The 21093-nt window shown below is 47.5% G+C and overlaps 1 protein-coding gene across 2 annotated transcripts in view; it reads right to left on the reverse strand.

Moving 5' to 3' along the window:
* Window positions 1-666: 666 nt before the first annotated feature.
* LOC138588474 (arginyl-tRNA--protein transferase 1) overlaps window positions 667-21093 on the reverse strand; it is a 54936-nt gene continuing 34509 nt past the window's right edge. For both annotated transcript variants that reach the window (XM_069658619.1, XM_069658618.1), the window contains exons 11-12: window positions 8188-8308; window positions 667-1453 (exon numbers count right to left, since the gene is read on the reverse strand). In XM_069658619.1, coding sequence (XP_069514720.1) covers window positions 1275-1453; window positions 8188-8308 — 300 coding nt within the window. In that variant the 3' untranslated portion in view covers window positions 667-1274. The remainder of the gene's footprint in view (window positions 1454-8187; window positions 8309-21093) is intronic.

Here is a 21093-nt window from a genome sequence, read left to right on the forward strand (position 1 = left end):
TTTACAGTCCTGGGGAAGTCCTGGCTGCACGTCACGGTTTGGACTCCCCATAGACTGCACAAATAGTGGTCGTAGCCACCATGATGTCACCCGCTGGTTTGTTGGCATGTTCTGAAGCTCGAGTTTGGTTTTTCGTTTGTCCCCATGTTGGTTTTCTGGAGCTGGAGGTGACCATGTTTAGACTAGAAGGTGGAGCTGGAGACGGGCGAGGGGTCAGCAGGGGTTGCCACATTTTGACCCAACATCAGAAACAAACATTTTAAGTTTTGAACACTTTTAGAAGAGTACTGTTATACACATAAGGATCTACATGACACGGTTAGGAGGCTGGTGTGGACTTACGACCTGACGTCTGCCTGCTGACACCCGATCAGCTGAGCCCGTCCTGGCTGAGATTCTGGAGCTGTTTGAGGGCGAGAGGCCGATCGTGTTTGAGTGCTGCCAGCTCATATATCTGACACCTGTTGCCTGGCCTGGCCTGGCTCAGCACTGATCTCTGGGTGTGTGTGTGTGTGTGTAGCGGGAGACATGAGATTACTACTGTATGTGTAGGAATGTACACACTTTGTGCCAGCAGACGACTCGATGTGTTGTTGCCTTGTTCCCTAAATCCTGCTGTCGTATTACATCATGAACATGCAAAGGAGAGCGATGAAGACACGCAGGGAAGATACAACCCCTTTATTTGGTTTAACCAAAACAAACAGCGTCAATATTAAAAGAAATAAAGCCATGAACATGACAGACAGAGACAGACAGGGCGCTCTTTGCTTCACAATTACCCAGTGATGGAAATCTGTACAATGTTGTGATGTGGTACGAGTCAGCTGGAGGTCTGAAGTGAAAAAAGTCAAATGAGTGAACGTTCAGAGGAGCTGACACGAAGCTGTGTTCAGAGGAGAGCTGTCACTCTGTCTGCAGCCTTCAGGGTCGAGGGTGGAGCAAAGGAGATCGAAGGGACTGCTTCCTGTGGCGGTCGAATCAAACTAAAGATCTAAACTAAGAGTGGACGCTTCAGGACTCATCAGTGGGTAAATTAACGTGACTAAGACCTGATTAATGAGGCCGACGTGTGAACGGACACAAGCACACACTATTGCGTGAGATATTCCTGCATGTTTCCGTCCTGTGTGAAGCTAAATGTGAGACTACAGAGAGAGGCAGCAGAAAGCACTTTCACAGACAGAGAGACAAACAGAGACACACACACACACACAGCTGGGAGGTGTGTGTGTGTGTAGATTAAAAAGGTGCAGAGGTGTGACGGTGTGTGTTCAGGCCCGGTACAGCAGGATCCTCTCAGCACAGCCCTGACCCACCAGCCCGGCGTACTGCTGCACCTCCACCTCGTCGCTCGAGCCTCTACGTTTGCGGGCGTAGGCTGCGTACGGCATGACGGTCCGTCTGTACAGCACCAGAGCTCGGCCCACGTCCTTCAGCAGCCGAGCGTCTCCTGCACACAGACAGGCAGGCAGACACACACACAGACAGACACACAGACAGACAGACAGGGGAAAATAATAAAAAGCACACATCAGGCACGATAAACATTGTCCTTATTTTCCCTCCTTCTCTCAGTTAACCTCTGAGTGACTTGGCATGCAGACGCCATTATTCCCAGAAGCTGCTGGAGGAGCAGAAAGTGTTTTTATGTCCTGAACCTGGAGTCACGGCGGTGCAGCAGCTAGTTAGTCCGCCTCGTTTACGGGGCCTGCTGGCTCCCTCAGCATCTCTTCAGGTCCTGTGTCGTACTGCCAGCTCCCATTAGCAAACTAAACACACAGCTAATCTCAAAGTTTGTGAGTTCAGGAGCAGAACGATCCTCTGGAGAGTCGGATGGAAAAAGGTGTAAAATAAATATGATGACCTCTCGCTCTGACACTAAACCGCGGCCTCCAGGAGCGAGAGGCTGAGCCAAGCTGCCCACAGCTGGAGCCAAGAGGACACGCACAGCGGGGAGGCGACCGGGCCGGTCCAGATATGCTGCACACAGGGTTTGAATGCATTCTGTTTTTATTATAAATTAATGTTCATTATTCGGTTATTATATTGTCATGCTAAAATGCTCCTTCACTACAGCGCTTAGCTAAACGCTTCGTGTGTCTGTGTGCTGCTCTCTCATCTTTTGATTTTACTTCTCATATCGGAAACATGATTTATGATGTGCAATACGACTGATCCATTCTGCTTATTAATACCAGGTGCAATTTCTCTTACTGTCACTGTTGTGCAATATCACTTTTACCTCATCCTTCCCAGCGTGCTGTTTCTGTTGCAAAACACAGAAAATGTAAAACTCCAAGAACAAACCTGAGCTCTGGATGATTCTGCTCCTGGCTGCATGTGCTGCACACACCCTGACATGCTGTCTGTCCTACATCGCTCTGTACAGGAGAGCACCGCTAAAACTAACGTGCAGATATTTGATAAAAACACGAGTCGTTACAGGGTCTTCTGGCCGGAGCATTTAAATAGTCGACTTTCAGGGGAGCCCTAAAGTTTGAGATCGCACCGATGGAAGTCGTGGTCCCAATTATTCACGTCTCACTGAGGCATCCAGCCTGCAGAGACTGTTCCTCAAACTAAAAGCCAGAGGAGCTGGAATAAACATAAATATATTTTCATATTCCAACATTTCTTTTCTAACCACACTGCGGCTTCATGTTTTATTTATCAGCTTCATTTCCTGTCTCAGTTTCGCCCTAACCACCGAGTCTCTGAAACCTGCTGAGTCACTAAACTGAAAGATGCTCGACACATACTTTTAGAAAGTCAGCAGTAAACTGGACGCAGACATGTTGTGTAACTACAATTTATGTGCGCTGATGAGCTGAAGGTGAAAATATTACTTCAGCTTCCTCCGACTCCTCCTCATGCTCCGTGTTAGAGTGACAGCCGCTTACACAACATGTATGCAAACGTGTGACACTGTTTAAAGCACGGCTGTCCCCTGTGAACATATGAAGGAGTGAACATTTAACAGAGCAGATTGGAAGCTTTCAGAAGGTCTATTAACCTCAGCAGTAACACGAGCACAGGCCCCATCGCTCTCTGACTGAAGGACATCCAAACATCCGCTGCTCACATAAACAACTTTCCCTTCTCCACTCACTCCGTCCCTCCTCCTCTTCACTATGAGGAGATCCAGACCTCGTTCCAGGCCCACCGGACGTTCAGCGACACGCCGCTCTGAGGTCACAGCTCCTCTGGGCTGGGGTTCAAGGGTCGGGGGGAAGAAGATTGGTGTGGGTCGGTTGGGGAGTGAGAGGGTCAGAGCCGGGGTGAGGGCCCTGACACCTCGACACGCTTCTCTCTCTCTTCACATCCATCTCAAACCCTCAAACACGGCTCTAATGCCGGACGCTGGTCAAAGACAGGCCACCAGGTTATGACCACTTCCTGTGACCTAGTGTTAAAATCCAGGACAGGGCGAATGTTTGAAAGATAAAGGCTAAGACACTGTGTAGTAAGACGACGGCTCTTTGACAGGGAGACCTGGGTTCAAGCCCCGGTGTCAGCTCACATCCGTCCAGCTGAAAGCCTGAATCTCTGGATCTGACCATGACTGTTGACCTCCACGTTCAAGAAGCAACAAGAGAAATGATGGAAAGGTTCTTTTAAGGCGGTAAAAGGGCAGCAGATTTCTGTGAGTGAAACGACTTCCTCCATTGTTCCACACAAAACGAGAGAGGAGAGATATCTGTCCTTCCTCCTCTTGAAACAGAACATCAGCACCGGCAGGATAAGGAGCAAAAAGCCCGATGAAGAGCGGAGCAAAGTGGCTCTGACAGTGAGACCAGATATCGAAGTGTGTACTGTAAGAGACGGACATATAGTGGGTGATGTTTGGGAGGGTGCTGTCAGGCCAACACCGTCTCCCCCACCACTTTGCATGGCTGAGAGCACAGACACTGTAGGCCTCAGAGTCTGTCAGCCTGATGAGGAGTGAAGGCTGGTGAGGAAAAACTATTCTACTCTGTGGAGTGTGTGGATTAGAGTTGCCCCCCTAAGAGTCCACCAAACGTAAGTCAATGAAAAGAGCTTGAGTCACACAGGAAGTCACAGAGAAAAGAAACACACTGGTTATCAGCTACGAGCTAGGCTAAGGCTAACTGAATCCGCCTAAAGAAACAACTACTTCCACAGACGGACACGCTGAGGCGATGTTAAAGTGCTGAAATGATGTTCAGTCTTCTTCCTGGTTTATTCTGAGACATGCACAGTCACATCACAGCATCGTGGTCGGCAGGCGGCTCGCTTCGTCTGTGCGTTTTAAATTGATATTTTACAGGCTCATTATGACGGCTTATTATTAAGTATGTTTCTGTAATGTAGCTCAGTGTCTTAGATAGTTAAATTAAGATCATAAACTTGTAACTCCTTCTCGATTACCAACAGCGTGCCCTGGGGGCCGCCTCAGTGTGTGTGCATTATAACTCTGTGCGTTTAGTTTGGCGCCTGCTGGATGCACTGGAGGGTCGGGGGTGAGTACTTGTGACAGTGTTTATCCTTCTGAGCGGACAATGCCCCTTCTTTCTCTGTCAAGCAAACACTGATTGTGAGTGTGTGAGATACAGTACGTATGTGCTGTGTAGAACGTGTGTCTGCGTGTGTACATGCTGTTTGAGAGGCCTGAACGAGGCCCCGGGGCCCTCGATGTGTCAGAAACAGGCATGTAATCAATGTGAGCCTGCTTTGGACAGAGCAGTGTAAACTTTAGATTAGCTGTCTTTACACACCTCATTAGGACAGCTCTGTAACCGGGTCACACTCACATCTGAACGCACAGCCAGCGCCCCGATTCTCCTTCACCCCTGAGTGAGTGGAAAGCAGGCCGAGAGCTGGAACTGAGGGAAGGCTTGCTCGAAGTTTTTGTGAAACTGGAAACACATTTAAGAAGCATTTCCTTTGAATGCTAATCTTAAAACTTTCAAATGTAACTACATTAATAATCTAAGCCCAGAAACCTCAAAGCTTTTTAACACCCGCTGTACTCTGACCCAAGCCTTCGCTGCTTCTGATCCAGACATCACTTAAACCAACATGCAAACTCCAGGCTTCTAAAGAGCCGCCAACAAACCAGCGGGTGACATCACGGTGGCTACGACCACTATTTGTGCAGTCTATGGGGAGTCCAAACCGTGACGTAACCAGGACTGTAAAACAGATGAACAGATGAACATGATTTTATTGAGGCCAAAAACAAGCCGCCATAAACAAACTGCCAATTAGGGCCGAGCCACAGACGTCCACAGAGTGCCACGCTGCTAACCTGACCATGACACAGGGCTCGCTGACCTGCTGACTGACTGACCAATGGAACGCTCCACACCACCACAGCATCCCACAGCTTGGCAACCGACCAAAGAGCTACCCATCAAGAGAGCCAGCACTGAACTGTACTGACAGCGTTTGGACTGGTCCAAGATCAACGCAGGACAAGAGGCACCACAAGAACCAGACACACACACACACACACACACTCTCTGTGGCCCAGGTGAGGGTGGCTTTGTCCTCATTACTTTGTGCCCACTCAGGGATTAGCAGTGTGATTGACAAGAGAAAGTCAGACCTACCACGAGCTAAGCTGTTAATGACCCGCCTACTAACGGCCTTTTAAACGCCCTCATCTCTCCTGGGTGTGGTGCTTTCACCACCACTTGAGTCACTACAAAAGCTAGCCAGTAAACTGGAACAAAAGTGTATATTCCATGTTTCCTTAATATTTTGATTCTTTATGGATGATTCATTCAGTGCCCGTAAACTTACCTCATCACACAAACTGAACCGTAGACCAGGGGACAGAAGAGCATCCATGCCAAAGAGCCTCTTTTCTTTAACTTCATCATTTTTCTTGCCTCTCTGTGCGGCTCCAAGTCCAAGTATGACCTCACTACAACAAACTCTTAAGCTTCCTCTGCACATGATATATCCCTCTGTCCTCCTAAACCTCCCTGTCCATCTATCTTCCATGTTATTACATTTCTCTCTCTTTCAGTGGCAGCGTACAGCCACCAGCCTCCCTCCCGTTCTCCTGTAATCTCTATAAAATCATTTTGATCAAATGTTGTCCCTGTCTCCGTCCAGGAGTCCCCGTCTGCCTGATAGCCAGACTCTTGTCCTCCATCACCTCCTTTCTCCTGTCTGTCCTTGCTTTCTGTTTGGTGATGCAGATTAATGGGAAACGCAAACAGGAGATGGAAGGAGATACACTCTAGTTATAACATGCATGTTAGTTAGTTAGTTAGTCATGGCGTTCCACAAGGTTCAGTGCTTGGATCGATTCCATTTTCACTTCGTATGCTTCCTCTGGGTAACATCATGAGCTCCATTAATGTCCATGTTATGCAGATGATTCTCACTTATACATATCATTGAAGCCAGATAAACCAGTGAACTTGAGGCATGTCTTGAGGACATAAAGACCTGAAGAACCAGCAACTTTCTGCTTTACTCAGACAGACTGAAGTTATTGTGCTCGGCCACAAACACCTCAGAGACACGGTCTCTATGCAGATGCCCCAGATGGCATCAGCCTGGCATCCAGCACTACTGTGAGGAATCTGGGAGTTCTGTTTGATCAGGATATGTCCTTCATCTCGTCTTCTCTCACCTTCACAACAAAAATCAGACACAGAGTCTGGTGAGTGTGGTTCTGCTCGAGGTTTCTGCCTGTTTGTGCTGCTCGTGGTGGATTCATGTTGGTCTCTCTAAATAACGTACCTGCTTTAGATCTGTCTGTAAAGTGTCCTGAGATAACTTGGTTAGGATTTGGCACTCTGCAGGAATTCTTCTGCATATTAACCTTAAACCACCTCGAGCACTGAGATGCAGAATCAACTCAGGGAGAGATTTAAGACATAAGGAGACAGAAAATGTCTCCGGCTCTCCGGCACCAACACAGAGAATCATTCAAAACTTTAAACTCTCTTACACTCTGATTAACTCCCTGCCTGGACCCCATCTCTCACCCCAGCAGTGGGCGTCTGCCAGTCTACCTTCCAAATGTGGTTTAATTCTGCTGATATCACTATTCATCTAATACCAACACAGTGGGTTCATAACGACCGCGCTGGCTCTGCTCTGACCGAGCTGAAGGATCATTGGGAGTGAAGGCTGTGAGAACAGAGCTGCTGGCCCTCAGTTCGGCCCTGCTCAGTGAGTGCAGCCTGCCCACAGCTTTCAGGACGCCGTCACAGTGAAACCGGATCAGATGTTAACACAAGAGTTCAGAGGTTCATCCAGAACAGTCCAACAACTTCAGGATCCAAGACCGAGCTCACAGGGGCACGACTAAAAGTACTGCTCAACGAGAAGCTTCGACTGTTTGTTCCTTTTGTTTCCAACCAAACTCCCAGCAGCCTCTTTGTTTCATGCTTTACCGGTGAGACGTACCTTTATCAGGGTCACATCAGCATCATTTATTTTTAACCATAACATGTAACTGGATGTGTGATTGGAGCAAGTTCTCAGTGGCTGCTCGGCTTGTAGTGAATGAAGAGCGTTAAAGAAACACTGATTTGTAATCTGAAGCTGCTTTATTCACTAATTGACTTATTGTTTACTTGTTCCAATCACCTGGTGTGTTCGTTTCACAGAGGAGGAGACCTCTGAGGATAATTCAGGTAAAACCCTTCGAAGAAAAACACTTAAATAAGCTGATCACAGGTCAGATCGCGGCTGCTCTTAAAGTCCCGTGTGTGCTGAAGAACGTCACATAAACACAGACTTCTGATATTTACAGACAGTGTCAGTTGATTTTGTAGGTAATTCTGCTCTTAGGAAAAACCTCCTACAGGACGAACAGTTGTCATGCTGTTGCTCCTGCGGTACGACCAAAAGGTAAAGGTTATTGCCTTTATTGACGGGACAGCTGAAGAGAGACAGGACATGTGGCGAGCGGAGAGTGAGGGATGACATGCACCAAATGATCAGCAGACCGGGAGTCGAGCCTGTGATCAGTGCGTGGAGGACTGAGGCCTCTGTACACGGGGAGCCTGCTCCAGCAGCTGAGCTAAAGCAGCCCCCCCGACTCGGGCTCTTTTGACTGATTCTTCAAGCTCAACTTTAAGAGGGCAGCCAATTTTAGTAATGTTAGAAATGTATGCAACTATACTGGCTGAAAGTGGAAGAAGTGCTATTTTATCCAGTTTAGAAGATTAAAGAAAAAGTGAAGCAGAGCTGCACCTGCATCGGGATCCTGGTTGAATCGAGCGTAACGTGAGTTCTCCAGCTGGGGAAGGCATCGCTCGATCGGTACCCAGGCGTAGGTTTCTGGGCACAGGAGGTCTGAAGGCCGGTACTGCCCCTGAGGAGGGAAAGGAGAGGGGGGTTACACCTCCTGCTGGACAATATATCATTTATAAAGGTTTAATCAATCACCACAAAATGTCAACAATCAAGAAAACAGATTTGTTATGAAGAAAATGCCAGACTCCTCCTTCTCACAGACTTCACAGGTTTTATTGATATGTCGTAAAGTTTTATGGACACAACCAGCAACCTGCAGACATTTTAAAGGCTAATTCATTAATGAGCAAACATTATTTTCAGATAAAATAGATAATGAACAAAAACATTTGCTGCAGGCCGAGAAACACCCTCCCACAGCCCTACTGGTGACCCTGCTGGGTCAAAGGTTTGACAGGTTGTAAACTGACCTCAGGGTCAGGATCAGGGCCGAGACCGGAGTCAAACTCTGCTCTGTTAGTGTCCTTTGTTGAAGTCGTGCCTCTCCGTGTCAACGTAAACAGAGCAGCATATTGTAATGTGTGCTTGTGAAATGTGTTTGACCGAACATTTTGGATGGAAAGTAAACCAAGCTGAACAAAAACAGCTGCAGGGGGAGAGAAAGCTGAGCGAGAGGTCAAATGAACAGAAAGTAGGAGGAGAGAGAGAGTCCATTATCAGAGACCCGCGCTCGATCACACGGCTCCAAACAAACATGCAGAGAGAGCTCTGTAAACTCTGCTGCAGGCCCGCTGCACCCTCTCAACACACACATCATATTTATTGTTTGTAAGATGTTAAACTGCAGGACGAAGACTTTTAGACACAACGGGGGTCAAAAAGAGCTGATGACTAAACAGAAAGAAACACAGATGACATTACGCACTCAGAATATGTAACACTAAAGGAATCCCTGGAATAAGCTGTTGGTGTACGAGCGCTCTGACCCTCGCCCGTCTGTCAGTGGGCCTATATGGAAAATATTTGGCCTGTTTTAACATGCAGGATGCCATGAGAGAGAACGAGGCTGCGCTACAGCTCTGACACAGACTCTCAGGGCAGGTCCTGTCTGTAGCAATCCCATTTATTTTGCAGCAGACCAAAGGAAAGGAGCCTCTGAGATTCACACTGTGGTGCAAAGACCGTCATAGTGAAGCTAAAGACATTAGCATGCTTTAAGTGCTCCTGCTAACAGACGGACGGCGGAGGAATGTTATGAATCTGTAGCTGCGATGGACACACACATTGATCGGATGCTCTCCGTGTCCCAACAACCTGCAGACGTCCACACCTGTCAGCACAGTCAGCCCGACACTCTCACACTCTGCCTCACCTCTAAAGACTCCTTCAACACCGCAGAGGGACAAACCTCTATATGCAGAACACACACACCTGCTCCAGTGTGACACACACATTTTCTCCTTAGTGGCCTCTGCACCCTGACATTTCACCTCCACTCAAGCTGACTGCGAAGAAGGAGCGTGGAGAGGAGAAACAGGCGAGACAGAGGTGTGGATGGAAGAGAGGCAGGAAGAGACATTTAGGGATGGGCACAATTAAGAAATATTGTATGGATACATGGATCAGGATCAGGATCAGGATCAGGTCAGGATAATATATCAGATACAACCACCCCGAGTAGCAGCAGACCGTTTGATGAGCAATGATTCCATAGAAGAAGAAAAAGTTCTGTTTTTGTGTTTTTGTAAATGAAATAAAGCAGATTTCTTGCTTTACATCCACAGTCCAAAATCTCATCTCCAGTCCAGAAACAGGCCTCACTGACCGAAATGAGAGACAGAGTCTGGTCATGGCACGGACACAATTCCTCAATTCTCCCCCTGAAAAGAGGAAAGGATGAGGAGCAGAGCGGAGGAGGAGGACACACAGTTATTAGTGGTCTGGAGAGAGGAGGGAGGAAGAAGAGAGGAGGAAGAGTAGAAGAAAAGTTTGTCTGTCAGCGTCTTTTCTTTATGGGACTGAAAGTGAAGCTGACTTTCTTTATCGTCCTTATTTCTTTTCCTTCCCAGGTTGGCGTGCAGCTCTTCACAGCCGCCCCTGCAGCGTCTTCAGTGTTTCTGCTTTCGCTGCATGAGGCTCCGTATATCTACTTTTCTTCTTACAGTTACTTATAACCACCGAGGAGACTGATGTGATGACCTGTTCCTACAAATCTGCTTTCCCGAGTGGCTGTTAGCTCGTAAGTCGTCTAAAGAGGCAGCAGGAAGTGACAGTGACCACATGTGAGCGTCCAGAAAGCTGCTGCGGTTTGTCCTTGTGTTTTTGTGAGTGTTTGAATGTTTTATAACAAAGATGAAACTTTCCAGACTGAGGAACACTTTTCATTTTGGTCTTCCTCTCCTCACAGTCGCCGTTCCTCCCACACAAACCATCCATCACCATCCCTCCATCCGCCCCTCTTTCTGCTCTCGCATGTTCAGACGGATATGGAGGTGATGCTGATGACTGACACCCTCTGAAAGGCTCATTTAGAGAGCGGCAGAGAGCGAAAGAGAAGAAACATGTAGAAACTTCAGCGGACAGAGTTGGCTGCCGTCAGAGGAATGAGAGAGAGAGAGAGAGAGAGGAGGGAGATGGGGGAGGGACGGGAGAAAACGAGGTGCAGATGACTAAAGGGATGGTATTTAACGTCACTGAGACATGGACTGAGGCGAGCTGATGGAAGTGATAGGTGCAGTCTGAGTGCCAGCATGGAGGGGGGGTTGGAAAGAGACAGAGATGAGGGAAGAGCTAAGTAGAGGAAGACAAGAGGAAAAAGGGGAGAAATAAGGAGCTGCATTCAAGAAGGGAGGGAAACTAAGAAAACAAAAACGAGCTCAGTCCTTGTTTTGCTGTGTGTTTGTTAATTAAAGGTCAGAGGTCACCGTTTATTGCAATCCTTTAAAGTGCACGTTTCCTGATGAACTAAACTAAAAAGACAGAGGGAGATCACTCCTCCGGTGTGAACACGACCTCATACGTCCACAGGCTCCACGTGCAGATACAAACACTCGTTCTTTACACATCAGATATTAGAGGCCGTGCTGTCAGAGGAGCTTCATCACCATCTCAACGACTCAAACACACAACTGTCACCCTGCAGCTCCCTGCACACGCCTCTGTCCCGTTGTCTCACAGCTACACAGGGAGCGACGTCCACACGTGTGATTTATATGAAAAGCAGTTAATCAGAGACATAAATCGAGCGCTTCACTGCAGCGAAGGAATCCTCATGAAAAGTGAAACCTCTTCTTCCTTCTGCAGGAATTCTTCCTCCTGTCTGACTGCGAGTTTGATGTGGAGTTAAGATCAAATCAGACTCAGCCTTAAAGTCTCACACCACAGGTTTTCCAAAATGGTGGAGACACGAGTCACATCAAATTCAGGGTTATTAAGACTTGAATGTTTTGCTTGTGTAAAGTTAATACAGGCCTGTCCTTATCAGAGCACACCCTCTGTACGTGATGTGTTTACAGTGTGTAGGGAGCAGACAGACGAAGAGCTCTGCAGCGGGATTAGCAAAAGCCACGACGGATTCATGGACAAATTCATGGATGAATGCAGCCGTTCTTATTGTTCGAGCAACACATTTAAACCTTAAAATGATTCATCGGTAATCAGTAACTACTCTGATGATCAGTTACTCATTCAATAAGCTGATATGTGGCAGATCTCTGTATCACTTCCCTCTGCGTCTCACGGTGGCAGCGTCAGGGTTCAAACTGATCCTCTCTCAGGCTCGGTGGAGGAGAAACCAGGAGGTGGACTCTGAGAGGGTCTCCCTGCCTCCATCTGCATGACTTTACACCACATCTGCTGCTGATTTCCTGCTCCTACCTCCAGTTGAGTTTTCACCCCCCTGCCCCTCGCTGAGGTGTCCCTTTATGTGTGTGTGTGCACAGGCCGGGCTCTGTGCACAGCGTCTGCATGCAGCCTCAATGAGTCTATTCTTGTTAACAGTATCAACAGTTAAACATTAATCTGCTGCTCAACTGAACACTCACTTCAGTGTGAGACAGAGCGGCTCCACCAGTGTGATGTGTGAGAGGATGAGGTCACTAATGTTAGACCTCTGTTAGTCTCAGGCTAAAGATAAACTCTCCACCAAGAACAGAATACAATGAGGAGCCTGTTTTATTCTACAGGAGGTCAAAGATACGATGAGGAACAGTTTGTGTAGCTCTGCAGCGCCCCCAGTGGACGAAGCAGACGCCTCATATCTTAGCTGCTTGCTGTCCTGAGCATTTCAAACTTTCGTCCTGCTTCCTTTGACTGTGAACATCTGAAAATGTAAGCAGGCGATTTTGAGGCGCTTTGTATAAATCCAACCTGCTGGCTTGTCATGACGCGGCTCAACACGTCACAACAAAGAGGGGGAGACCACACCAGGCCAAACAAATCAAACCAGATCAAACATCCAACACAAAAGATGCAGCTTCATTTAACAGATCAAATCAAACCAACTTAGACATCCATGACACAGGAGCACCACAGCCGACATGCTGTAAAATGATTATATATAATATATATATAAACATCTGTAGCTGACGGTCTGGTTTGCTACTGTAGGTCATATAGAGGCATCAGTATGAAATCTCGGGCTGCACAATAAACTACATTGTCATTGTAACAGTGATATAAAGATGGGCAAAGATGGGCTAACTAGCCGTTAGCTACTCTCAGATCAATCGGTGCTAGGTTAGCTAGCAGGATCGCTACCAGAGCAGAACTACCAGAAGAGGGAGAAGGGCGAGGCAGATGTGTCTGATGGAGAGCTTGTGGTGAAAATCAAAAGCACTTCTTCTATTTGGAAATATTTCTGATTCCGTCGAGAACAGCAGAAAGACAAAGCAGCTAAATATGCACACTCTTAAACGTGTTATAATAACATGAGCCAGCGTCGTGCACAGGGAAGAGTTTCCTCATATCCTGCAGGTCGAACACTCTGTCGGTTTTATAACCAGTGAAGCTCCTCACAGTGAGTGAAAGCATGAACAGGGACTGTGTTTTTAAATCAGGATGACTCGTGAGCACTTTGAGCACAACATGAACATTTGATCCAAACACACAAACACGGTCATCGTGTCACGTTCGTGGTCTGTCGCAGCGTTTCATTCAGCTGGTTGTCGAACAGGACGAGTCTGAACTTTACAAAGAGGCCCAGTGTGACCCGGAGCCGAGCAGAGCTAACCCAGGCCGGCCCGGGCCAGCACCCTGACCCCGGGTCACATTCAGCCAGTCTGAGTCAAACAGCAACAAACACAGGCCCTGATCCCCCCCTTCTTAAAGCTGGTGAAACACACAGACGAGGGGGCTCGGCTGGGGGGCCTCTCACTGCTGATGGACACACGTAAACAAGCGCACGCGCACACACACACACACACACGCAGCAGTGACAGACGCGTCCAAACAAGCTGGTGGTCCACACAGACACACTTTCACCACAGTCTGACACGACATGCACACATAGATATTTCATGTGTGTGTGTGTGTGTGTGTGTGTGTGTGTGTGTGTGTGTATATGTATGTGTGTGCGTGTGAGTCCTGAACACGTCTGGGCTCTGAGATTTACGCTAACGGCTGCTGTTTAAACACTCGGGGCCCACCAAACCTTTCACCCACCTCACACATTACCACAGGACGGCCTTCAAATAAAGCAGCCAGGCGGTAACGCTCCCTCTCAGGCCCCTCCGTGATCCCCTCCCCCCTCCGTCCCAGCACTCCCTCGCCCGGCTATGCGTCACGGCTCCACGGATGACAGGTTAATGAGGAGAAAATATTTTTACAGGATCGCATTTCGACCAAGCCCTGAGAACCAATGGCAGCGCTTTTATGGGCATCAGCTCAGAGCCCGGGCACTTTTATCTCTTTATCTCCTCTGGTCTTTACGGGCAGCGAGCTGCTACGCCTGTCTGACACCGACCACAGATCAGTGCCTCGCAGTCAGAGCTGCACAGCCTAATCTCTGTGTTAAAACCTCAGACCTCTACAGCCGAACCCAGAGTCCTCCACCCACACAGATAAACGTCTAACTGCACTTATGAGGTGTGCTTGTTCTGAGTTAGGCAGTAACAAAGAACAAATACTTCACTCCTGCACTTCAGTAGAGTTTCAGGTACCTGCCCTTTACCTGAGTATTTGCTTTTCTTTCCTCCTACATAGGGCCGTTGAACCCGGGGCCCCTGCGATGAGGGTTGTGCCTCTATACATGGTGTGCACGCTTTAACCAGCTAGACCAGCGCCCCGACACTTTATACTTTATACTGTGAGGACGTTTCAGAGCCTGGACACTGCACTGTTACTGCAGGACATGACTGACAGCAGGACGGATACTCTAACCAGGTTGTTGTACGTCTGCTGGAGTAAAGCACGTGGGTACTTCTACACTTCAGCCGATCACAGATCTGAATGCTTTGCCTCAAAAAGAAAGCAGGCGTTTCAGACAACGCGGCGCAGCTGCAGCAGGTTTAGAAAATAAATAGAGGTGAAGTTAATGGGAAGACAAACACCTCCGGCTGGCAGCTAGAGGGCTCTGGATCTGCTCAGCATGACACCATCACAAACTCTCATTTTCACCTCGTGACCTTCACACCTTCCCATCGCTCCTACCCTCCTGCCACATGCACACACCCCCACCTCCATATCTGCACACACAGTGAGACTGAATCGTCTGACCTGACCTCCTGACCTCTGCCCCCTCAGACCCTCACCCTGTCAGCGCTCCTCCTAGGGGGTGCCAGGCTGTAGTCTGTTAATGATTTGTTAAAAACACAACCGTGGCAGGACACCAGGTGAAAAAAAGAGATGATGGGGCACAAAAGAGGAGAGAAATTATGAAAAACTTTAAACAAATGTTTCTGCTGAGAGGTGCACTGTTGGTGGTCTCCTGTCGAGAACGCTTTCTGTCAGAAAGGGGGGAAGGGGAGCGCTGGAGGCAGAAGAAGGAGGTTTGCTTTGGCTTATAAATCTCACAGAGAGGCTGAAACGGGCCTCTGGGTTTGATCTTATTTTGATGGGCAGAGGGTTTGTAACATGAGGACTGTTGGGAGGTAATGGTGCTGGCATAGTAGAAAAATACCTTCTACAAATCAGCTTAATATTGCTTCATCTAAAGAAGAAGAAAAAGAACAGAGCTATGACATGAGAAAGACCTTCAGTGTTAACATGGAACTCTGCACTCACTACAGTAACTTTACACTACCTCCATGTGAGCCGTCGTGCTCTGTGCATCTCAGCGTGCAGACATGACAATCAGAGAAATTAGAGCCTTACTGCTGAAAAAAACTAAGCTAGAACGTTCTGCTGAGTTTTATCTGTGAATGAAATCTGCTGACAGTTTGTTCAGTCCGATCTTTTCCATCTCTATCAATCTCTCATCCTGACCAGCATGGTGGCTGCTTTCTCAAAACAGTCGCTGAGAGATGAACAGAAACAAAACGAGGGACAGAAAAAAGGAGGGACGTACTGTGTCTGGACCTGCGGGACATGTGACCCCTGAACCTACTTCACAAAAACACTGCAAAGTCTCCAGAAAGTTTATAACCAAGAACAGAAAAACTAAAACACAGAAGACCGAAGCCTCCAGGAACAAACCGAACAAATCAAACATAAAGATCTGTGTGTCGTACGCAGGGACGGCCCTCTGTGGGAAACTCCCACCGCTACATGCCTCAGACTCGCTCAGTGTCACTCTTCATCTGCACAGATGTGAAACAAGTGACACACAGAATGGGAGGTCACACACATACACATGACATACTGTCTGAATGGGGCCCTTGAGAGAGAGATCAACATGCATGCAGAGTCCTGATCCCTGCAGCCTAAAGCCTGTTAGCATGTCAGGACCTGCAGCTGCGTACCTGCAGAGAAGGGCGGTTTGAGGGCAGATTTATGACATTAATACTCACTGATGGTTACAGGAGGCACTTCAAGAGCTTTTGCATCTATGATACCAGAATAAAATCAGCCACCTTCCCTGGAAATGAATTCTTCTTCTCTGCTTTAAAACTAGTGTTTTAGAGCAGAGAAGAAGACCTGATCTCAGGTCATGCATCACCTGATGACAGCGAACAACAAGCAGAAAGTAACATCAGAGCAACACAGAATAAAACAGATCAGATCGGTTTCTCTGATGCTTTGCAAACACAGGACGTTTAGACGAGCTGCAAGCTGAGCTGCTGCTAACATTAGCTTAGCTTGTTTGTAGGTCCTCTTATATTAATTAAGGCAGGATTCCTGTATTGTTTGTCGCTTCTCAGGTTTTCATATTATTATTATTAATTTGGCTCTTTTGCCTTTTGTAGACAGGACCGATGAAGAGAGACAGGAAACATGGGGAGCAGAGAGTGGGGGATGACACGCGTCAAATGGATCGGCAGACCGGGAGTCGAGCCTGCGATCAGTGCCCCCTGTACACGGAGCGCCCACTCCAACCAACCGAGTAACCGAGCAAGTTCAAGTTCTGGATTTATTTGGTTTGAAGTAAATTAAATCAGTAAGAAAAGTTATGAGGGGATATTTATTGATAACTTTCCACCTTTACAATCACATCTGTGTGCAGGTGTGTGTGTGTTTCCTGATGTTCTTGCCTGAGCTGGAGGCACACAATGCACTCCTGAAGATTTCCCGACCGATCTCAGGTGGGCTGCATGTGTGAACGCAAACGGTCGAATTTTCCACCGTCGACTTTTTTCTTGCCAACCTCCAAGCAAAATGTCTGCAAGAAGTCGGGTGAGCCGATGTTTGAACACGGCAGGTAAAAATCTGGAACATTTGTGTGATAAAAAACGATACTTGCTGTACCTGTAAAAAATGCATCATGTGTAATAAGTTGATCATTTGCTTTATGTGCAATTGTAAAGTAACATGATTTAATATAAAGTAGCAAAGAAGAAGTCGCGTAAAACGTAAATAATGAAGTTTGTACCTCAGAGTTGTTGTGAAGTGGGCTGCACCTCTGAAACAGCACTAAAGGAAACACCACCGACGTTAAGTGTATAATAAATGTTGTTATTCCACGTCTGACTGTCGGGTTGTTTGCAGGTTCTTTTTTTCACTGGTGATTGTGTGGCGGCCATTTTGTTTACATTTGAATAACAGGCAGGGACTGATTCTAAATGATGTCATTTAGAAAGGAACACACACACACACACACACACACACACACACACACACACACACACACACCTGGATGGATTCATTTCAGCTCCACTGACTTCTAAAGCTCTGTCCGTGTGGAAACTGCTGGCTGTTGGAGTGACCGGCTCTGTGACGCTGTTTGTTGTTTGTGGACGAGGAGGAGTCGGGCTGAAAGGGAGCGGAGGTGCAGCTGCCACCAAACAGCTCTTTAAAAGTCAGAGAAGTACCGCCGGGAAACCAATAATCCTTTTCATCTCGCCTCCTTTTCTCGTTTGGCTCACATTTTGTCACTCCTTTCTTTCTCTCCATCTGCCCTCTTCCTCCTCCTTTCACTCACTCCTTCTTTCTGCCTCTGTGTGGAAAATGTAATGGTTTCCTGGGCTCAGAGCGAGACATTCTTTCACAGTGAACAATAATAACAAGAGTAAGAGCCACTTCATGTAACTCTCTCACTCCCTCACAGACCGGGCGACTCTTTCTGTATTCTGCACGTGTGCGTGCGTGCGTCTCCTGATCTGTTAAACCAGGTAACCGCCTGGTTTGTTATCATCAGTCTGCTTCTTCAGTCCTTAAAAATAACCCACACAGACAAGTGCTCATGTATACACACTCGTGCAAAGAAATGGAAAATCACTCGGCACAGATCTTTACTTGCTGTTCCAAATAAAAAGTGGAAATGTATCAAATGAAACTCTGAGAACAATTTGCGAGCTGCTGAGGCTGGATGTTGAGTTATTCAAGGTCAAGGGAATAAAATATGGTGAGAAAAACGTGTTCGGGGTGAGGGAGGCGAACGTGTTGTAACAGACAAACATGATTTATAAGAAAATTATTAAAGCTGCCTCAGATACAAGCCCAGTGCATAAAGTCCTGATGGTGCCAGAACGTTATTGAGCATGCAGCGACATGCTTTTTGTTTTGTTAGGAAAGCCCCCAAAAATATGCATGCAGTCTTTATACTGTGAGGACACGGAGCCTGGACTTAGCACTGTTACTGCAGGAAACGAGCTGCATCAGTACATTTACCAGAGAGTCCTCTCGCCTCCTCTTTTTTTATTTTAAAGATGATTTTTCTGGCCTTTTATTGACAGAGAGCAGTGGATCGTGTTGGAAACAAGGGAAGGGAGAGTGGGGGATGATGCGCGGCAGGGGGCCGAGGGTGGGAGTTGACCCCGGGGCCGCCGCATCGAGGACTGTAGCCTCTGTATACGGTCGCCGATTTAACCACTAAGCCAAACCGGCGCCTCTTGCCTCCTCTGATGACGTGTCAGGCCGGAGGATTTATCTCATCTCAGTTACTCTGTCTTAAGTCAGGAGCGGTTAATTCAGATGACTCTGAGCCTCACATTAGAGTCAATGTGAAAAAGAAGAGTGGCAGAAGGGCCAAGACCTCTGCTCTCATTTAGCCTCCAACAGCTTCACCTTCTGCTCTCTTCAGCTCGACATCAGAGGAGCAGGGAGGGCCGAGGGGCCGGGGACAGGAGCCAGGGGCAGGATGTCACGTCTAAGCCTGAACCCACCAGCCAAACCAGCACGGCTCAGTGGGACGCTCCGTCCCAGCCTGAGGAACAAAGGACAGGGTCTGACACTGGCCGGGCAGCCCCCTGCTCCTGGCTGGACTCCAAGTCTTCTAGGACCCTTAAAGGGGCTCTGCAGGACCATGTCCAGGCTCTGGCACTGCTCAGACGCTTTAAACACATCACACATGGAGCTGCTCCCCTCGCAGAGATGAGAGCGGGAGAAAAACAGACTTTGATAAGAGTCATCTCTTTAACACACCTGCAGCAGGAGGATGTGAGGGGGCAGGGCGGACAAAAGAACAGCTCAGGTAGAAGCCTAACAAAGTGTAACTTACTGCTACTTTTAAAACGCTCCTGTACGTCTGTGAACAGTTTATACAGACTCCATAAAAGCCTTTCATCGAGCTGCAGGTGTCAGTTACATAAACAATGCAGCTCATCGCTCCTCGGGGAGCGAGAGTCGTGTACGAACAATCGAGTGAATTCCACAGAGAGGACACGGGTTTGAGATGTTTCAGTTTCCTCTCAGCATGAAGACATCCTACCTCCTCTGAAACTCAGGCCACGCCCACACTGACAGAGATACATCAGGTCTGCAGATTAAGGTTCACGTTGCACATTTAGTGTTTTCAGATTGTCAACAGAAGGTCTTCTTTTTATCTCTTTCAATGTTGTGTGACGGCTGTTTACACCTGTATCAGGTATTCAGTTGCATTAAAACAGAAATAATGTTTGTTGTTTGTGAGCTTGTTAAAACTGATCATCAAGTGCCTTTCATAATTATTCGCCCACATTTTTTTCATGTTAAACTGCAAATTTAAATGGATTTGATTTCATGTAACGGACCTGTGCAGAGTACTCCATCAGTTTAAGAGGGGGGGGATATTAAAGGCATTAAAAGTTATTTACAAATTAAAATATATATGTATATATATATATATATAATAAGTTTCTGTGCCTGTTGCTCAATCAGGTGCAACATTTTGCCTTGAGGTAAAATTGTGCATCCAACAGATGTCTGCTTTTGGACCGCTTATGTTTGTTCATTAAAAGTCCTAAAAGCCCAAAGAAGTGTGTTTACACTGCGGGCTGTAACTCTGTCAGATGTGGAAAAGTCCGAGGGGGGTAACAGCTTCTGTGAGGCGCTGTTGGTACTTTCACATTAATCCAAGTTTCCAAATAATATTAAAGAAGCTTTGGGCGTAAAGCAGCACCTCAGTGTGCACAGGAGGTCCAAATGGAGGAGCAGAAATGGATTTTACATTTATTAATATGAACATGATGGGAGAGAAGTTTCCCTGAAGGGGTGGCGAGGGGAAAGGAGGGGGGCAGGTGGGCCAAAAAGAGAGAGGCAGTGGTGTTAAAGGGGTTTGAGTGGTGTCCAGCAGGGTTCAAGTGCTGCTGTTTGGGTCCTTAAAGAGGAAAGCAGCAGGACGGAGATCCAGAAACTTTAAACCTGCAACACAATAACAGCAGAGTTTAGGGGCTCCCCATCATCTGAACAGCCCCCCGGACGTCTGTGCATTAATGAACTACTGGGGCTCGTATGCAAATCACACAATGCAGCGAGACACTGAGCATGTGCTGAGGGTGTGTTTGAGCGCGGGTGTGTTTCTGTGGGAGTGTGAGAGCTCCAAAGGTGGGAACTGGGCAACCTTCTCACCCTTCTTCTGTGTTCCTCCCCCCCCAGAGTAAAATAGGAAGAAGTGGGGAGGCTGTGAACAAGACGCTGCAGTGGCAAACACACAAGAGCAGATATGGGGGGCTGGAGGGGTAAATACCACTGCAGGGGGGGTTTGGTGCTGGGGTAACAGCGTGATCAAGATTCAACACACACACACACACACACACACACACACATATACATAAACAGAGCAAACACTCTCTCTCACACACACACACACACACACACACACACACACACACACACACACACACACACACACACGGTTCTGAACCGAGAAAATGGAAGACGCACAAAACAAGATGTAAAAGGATAAAAAGATGTGGCGCTCTGCCATAATCCCCAACAAGACATCAGTCTCTGAAGGACGAGAAAATTCTCTGGGAACATCTGAATGAAATGACGGAGAAGAAGAGGAATTAGTGGGTGAATGAGGGAATAAAGGGATGAATGGTGAATCTGGTCCAAACTAATGGCTCTGGAAAAGCTCCTCCTGAAGCTGTACGTCTTCAAGTGTTTGCG

Source organism: Semicossyphus pulcher, unplaced genomic scaffold (assembly GCF_022749685.1).
Source record: "Semicossyphus pulcher isolate SPU_LCO1_2020_fin unplaced genomic scaffold, fSemPul1.0.p SCAF_12, whole genome shotgun sequence".
NCBI lineage: Eukaryota > Metazoa > Chordata > Actinopteri > Labriformes > Labridae > Semicossyphus > Semicossyphus pulcher.